The 5,061-nt window shown below is 48.7% G+C and overlaps 1 protein-coding gene across 2 annotated transcripts; it reads left to right on the top strand.

Annotated features, from left to right (window-relative positions):
• The first annotated feature begins 2,618 nt into the window (after nt 1-2,618).
• On the top strand, nt 2,619-4,851 carry Dusp23 (dual specificity phosphatase 23). 2 transcript variants are annotated; one of them, XR_002476900.2, is made up of 3 exons: nt 2,619-2,995; nt 3,792-4,059; nt 4,702-4,851. XR_002476900.2 is itself a non-coding variant. In XM_021650599.2 (2 exons), the coding sequence occupies exons 1-2, from the start codon at nt 2,729-2,731 to the stop codon at nt 3,975-3,977; spliced, it is 453 nt and encodes a 150-aa protein (XP_021506274.1). In that variant the 5' UTR covers nt 2,619-2,728; the 3' UTR covers nt 3,978-4,851. The 2 variants fall into 2 exon arrangements, 1 of the variants encoding a protein (XP_021506274.1); XM_021650599.2 differs by having other exon boundaries at nt 3,792-4,851.
• Nucleotides 4,852-5,061: the final 210 nt, after the last annotated feature.

The following is a 5,061-nucleotide window of genomic DNA, read 5'->3' as shown; positions in this document are numbered from 1 at the left end:
AGCACAAACATGCCCACATACACAGTAGGGCCCATGCTCAATAAAAACCAAGAAACCTGCCCCTTTCACAAAACTAGTGATTAGAAGGAGACTCACATAAAGGGAGAGACAGAGAAAGGGGGTCTGCAAAAAGGAGATGAGAGGGTAACTGTGGGGTAAATATGATCACAATATTCTGGATGCAACTATTTTTTGAAAAGTTCTAAAAAAATTTTTTCAAGCCTTTCAAAAATAAAAGCATAAACCCAAGAAATAAATAGTCAAATTAGTATGGAAAAAAAAACGTTCTTTATCTACCTTAATTGGTTGTTGTGTGAGTATACACACGTGTAAAAATTCGCTGAAGTGTATATTCATGTTTCAGTGTGTGGATTATATTGGAATAAAAACGAAGTTCTGAAAGAAGTCATACATAATATTCAACACAGTCCCCATGCAATTAAAGAATCTACAAACACCCTGGCGACTCACAGTGTCTTGGTGTATGTCTTGCCAATGCATTCTGTTTATTTTTATTCCAACCATTTCCTTAACATTTTTAAATACCATGTTCAGGCTCCAATTAAAATGAAAGATTCAACAAATCGGTCTTGGTTCCAATGAAAACAGGAAACTCTGGTTCAACAAAATTTCCACAGTTGGAGATGAGAGTACGCAGAGCCTAAACGCTCGTGAGGATCAGATAACCCTAAACAGAGAAGAACAACTCCATCAGTATGGTGTGAGGGGCTGACTGGTAACAGGACACCTAGTCAGAATTCCAGAAAAGGCTTTTCTTACAGAAACCCTCAGCTGACACAGACAATTAAATGAGAGCCCTGGCATGGGACGTGGCTCAAGACACGGACCCGGAACCCTTCCCTCCGTAGGAGACAGATGAGCAGAAGAGGGACAGGAAGTCTTTATAGGGAGCCAGGCTTTCCATGGGCAAGCCTGGGTGGGGAGGATGAATGTGCCGTTAGCCTGGCAGAGACCCACAGGCCAGAGAACACACTGCTGTCCGTTCAGGGGCTCAAGACAGAGGAGAATCTGTCTCCCCAAAAACTGTTTTTCCACTGAAGAGGACAGGCTTGGAGCTAGATAGCAAGGAGCTGAAGGATGGGCAAAGAAGAACAAGGAGACATGTGGGAAGTTCTTCCCTGACAAGTGGAAGGAGTGAGGGAGCAGAAAGGCAGAGGGCCTGAGAGTGATCTACCCGCAAGGACAGTTTCTGGAAGTGTTGCTTCTGGAGACAGAGACAGCACAGCCAGATACCCTGAGAACCCCAACTGAGAGAAGCTGAGGGGGTGACCATGGCTCTTGGGCTACACAACTCAGGAGGAAAAGGAATGAGCCGAGCATCTAAGCAGGTGGAGAGCTGTATGAGCCAGGAAGCCCTTCACCCTGGGAGGATAGCTGTCTGCATACAAGGTGTTTTCCACCTAGGGAAGGGAGAAATGCTCACGTTTTGCCAAAGCCACGGGATAACTTTGCGTATTAGGGGTAGGGGAAAACAGGTGTCGTAGGCAGGAATGAAGGTGTTCCACAGACACGTTAAGTGTACCCTCCCTCAGGCTGTCCAGTTGCCAAAGCAATGCATTCCAAGATACTGCAATTTCCCCAGGAGCTCCATTCTGGGGAAGGAAAAGGCTGGGTGTCTGCTAGATTGGCAACTTGTCTTCCAGAGAGATTCCACATCGTCTGATGACTTGTCTCCCTGTATAAGAGGCTAAAGCATATGCTCAATTATGCATATCTCTTAACCTCTACTCAAACCTAAATCATCTCAGGACCTGTAAGTACCCAGGGCTTTAAACACGATGTTTGAAAGGGTGTGAAGATGGTTGTATGAAAAGAATGTCATTTCCTGTTTGACTCCCGGAAAGTGCTGTGCTGTTAAAAGATTCTGGAGAACAGTATCTTCCTTTGCTTCCTCGGTGCCTCAGTTTTCTCATCTCTAAAATGGGGTTACTTTGATCATCTATCTTGTGACAGTTAACATATAAAAAGTGCTTGCACATGTACCTAGCACAAAGCAAATAGTCAGTTACTGTTAATGCTTATGTTATTGATTGTAATTACTGTATTTCCCTGAGTACCATTTCAGAATTCCACACAACAGTGCCCCTCCCCCCTTTTTTAGCAGTCCCAGCAATAAGAAAATGAAATTTTCTATGACTGGGACATAGTAGTTCCCTCTTATTAGAAGAACTCAAGAAGACACCAACAATGATTGCTTGGTCTTTCGAGAGATTACCCACCCACACCCTTGAGCCTAGGCGGAAGTGGATTTGTCACCTCTTTAAACCCTTGCGCACAAACTGTGAAGAGACCAGGCCCTTGGGCGAAACAGGAGCTGCTGGCTCGGGATGCAGTAACCCCAACACACCACTAGGAAGCAGCAGAGCTCAGCCCTAGGCTGTTTTTAATCTCCAGGAGCAATTAATTCGTTCCAGGTTTCCTTAGTGTATTCGCTCCCGGCAGCAATAATCGCGCTGGTTGTTGATTACCAACTTATCAACGAGTGTCCTGCTCCGGGATCGGTTGGACCGCACGGCTACTCTACTCGTCTCAGCCCCGCCCCCGCTGTTCAGCCAACCCTGGGTGGAGAGGAGCGTCACGGGGGCGGGTCCGAGGGACCACGTGGCCGCCTAAGGGCAAGTGCTGAGCAGCGACAGAAGCCAGCCCCGGAGGCCGACGAGGGCGGAGTAGGAAAGGCCAGCGTCAACCCGGGTGCCCACCCCCAGCGATGGGCGTGCAGCCCCCCAACTTCTCCTGGGTGCTCCCGGGACGGCTGGCAGGGCTGGCGCTGCCGCGGCAACCCGCGCACTACCAGTTCCTGCTGGACCTGGGCGTGCGGCACCTGGTGTCCCTGACCGAGCGCGGGCCCCCTCACAGCGACAGCTGTCCCGGCCTCACGCTGCACCGGCTGCGCATCCCTGACTTTTGCCCGCCGGCCCCAGAACAGATAGACCGATTTGTGAAGATCGTGGACGAGGCCAATGCCCGGGGAGAGGTCAGCGCGTCCCTGAGCCAAAGCGAGAGGGCGGGGCCTGAAAAAGAAATAAGTGGGCGGGGCCGGGGCAGGAGGGTGGAGTCAGAAAGGAGTAGGAAAGGCCTGGGATGGGGCTGGAGCTAGATGGACCCACCCACTGACTGGGGTCAACTCTGCTGCTGGGGGTGATGGGGATGCCAAGTAGGCTGGAAAGTACTATCAAGTGAAATACTTCGGGGGAGGGGAGGCGAAGCTCTGAAGCCTGATGGAAGAGGTTCAAAACCCATTATCCAGAGGTCCATATGTCATAGAGACGCACTTTGTAATTTTAAATTTTACTAGCAGCTATGTTTTTTTTAAAAAAGATGAAAAAGAAGTAGGTGAAGTTAATTTTGCTACTAATCCAATAAGTCAAAAATATGATTTCAACATAGAATCAATATGAAGCAAATTATTAATGAGGCATTTTCCAGTCATTTTTTTTCATGCTGCATCTTCAGAGCCTGGTAAGTATTTTACACCCATCTGCGGTTTGGACTGACACATTTCAGGAAAAATATCGCCACAAGTAGCTGGGTGTTCTGCACAGTACAGCGCAGGGGGAGAGGTCAGGAGATGCAGGTTGGGCGCCCAACTTGGAACCAGCCACTTCAGGGGCCTGTTAGTCACCAGAAGCAAGGACAGTCCTCCGCAGCTTTGATGTCTCTTCTTGTCCTGTGAGGACCCATGATTTATGGGAAGAACAGTCCCTTTCAGTGGGGACAGAGGAGCGTTGGGGAGGACACTGGGCTCTACTCCCTCAGTTTTCTCTTCACAGGCCGTCGGAGTGCACTGTGCCCTGGGCTTTGGCCGCACTGGCACCATGTTGGCCTGCTACCTGGTGAAGGAACGGGGCTTGGCTGCGGGAGATGCCATTGCTGAGATTCGGCGCCTGCGACCGGGATCCATTGAGACATATGAACAAGAGAAAGCCGTCTTCCAGTTCTACCAGCGAACAAAATAAGAGACGGAAGCATGTGCGCATGCGCACACACACCTGCTGCCTATGGAAAATGTGGCCAGGAAGGAGCGGAACTGGCCTTGAAGTAGGTTGAAGTATTACAACCTTCAGCTCTCTTTGGCTCCTATTGGACAGAAGTTGTCTTTCCCTAAAGCCATCACCTGATTGACAGGATGGCTGAGAGCCTATGAAAATGAGTTAATAACCAAAAAGGACTCATTTTTTACTGCATAGCATTTACACAACACTCCCAATACATCAACTTCATGGAACCTTGTATTGTGGAAAGGACAAAAACCATCTCTATTCTTTGAATGAGGTGGCTACATCTCAGAAAGGTCTGAGGTCACACAGTTCTGGAAAACAGAAGGATGGGCCCAGACTGCAACACACGCCTTTATCTCCTGGAAGGTACACTGTTCCCTGACTATCTGTGATATGATTTCTGGAGAAATGGTCAGTGAAAGAGGCCCATGTCTCTGGCTACCGAGGCTCTAAGTAGCCTCAGGGCTCTGCACTCTCATATCAGGAGTACCCTGGTCAATATCACCCCTATGTAGGTTCATTTGCTCCACCTGAGTCACTTCTGTTCCTCTAAGGATACAGAAGACCTGGGTGTCATGCTCACAGATGATCTCTGTCTGTCTCTCTCCCTTTCTCTGTCTGTCTCTCTGTCTCTGCCTCTCTCCCTCTCCATCTCTGCCTCTCTTGCTCGCTCTCTCTCCAGGGCTGCACACCAGCCTCAGATGCACTCAGCTCATCTATTGCCTCCAGCACCCATGTTGTCCCCAGCCTCAGACCGAGGGATGCTGTACTGAGTCTTGGTGGTCATACAGAGTAGCTGTTAAGTAAGGAAATAAATAACGTTGAGGCTGTGGATCTTGGCCATGATTCTTGGGTGTTATCTTCTCTTCGCCCCTGTTGGACGCCACCCTGCCATTAGCACCACATTTTGGACTTTCTGAGAGGTGAGATAAATGTCATACAGGAAGCCCAGTACTTTTTCATAATGTCAGTCTGAATTCTTACCCTATCTTCTACCATAAGAGGCTGAACTGAAAAAAAAGGTAGAATTCATCCTGAAATA

The sequence above is a fragment of the Meriones unguiculatus genome, chromosome 11, assembly GCF_030254825.1.
Source record: "Meriones unguiculatus strain TT.TT164.6M chromosome 11, Bangor_MerUng_6.1, whole genome shotgun sequence".
Lineage (NCBI taxonomy): Eukaryota > Metazoa > Chordata > Mammalia > Rodentia > Muridae > Meriones > Meriones unguiculatus.
Note: the sequence above shows the minus strand (reverse complement) of the source record. Positions and strands in the feature narration are given on the sequence as shown.

What these genes read in the sequence shown, in the direction of transcription:
- Dusp23 (XM_021650599.2), top strand. Translation starts at nt 2,729, where the DNA reads ATGGGCGTGCAGCCCCCCAACTTCTCCTGGGTGCTCCCGGGACGGCTG. An exon ending in AGGCCAATGCCCGGGGAGAG is followed by an intron (nt 2,996 to 3,791) that starts GTCAGCGCGTCC and finishes TTCTCTTCACAG; the next exon opens with GCCGTCGGAGTGCACTGTGC.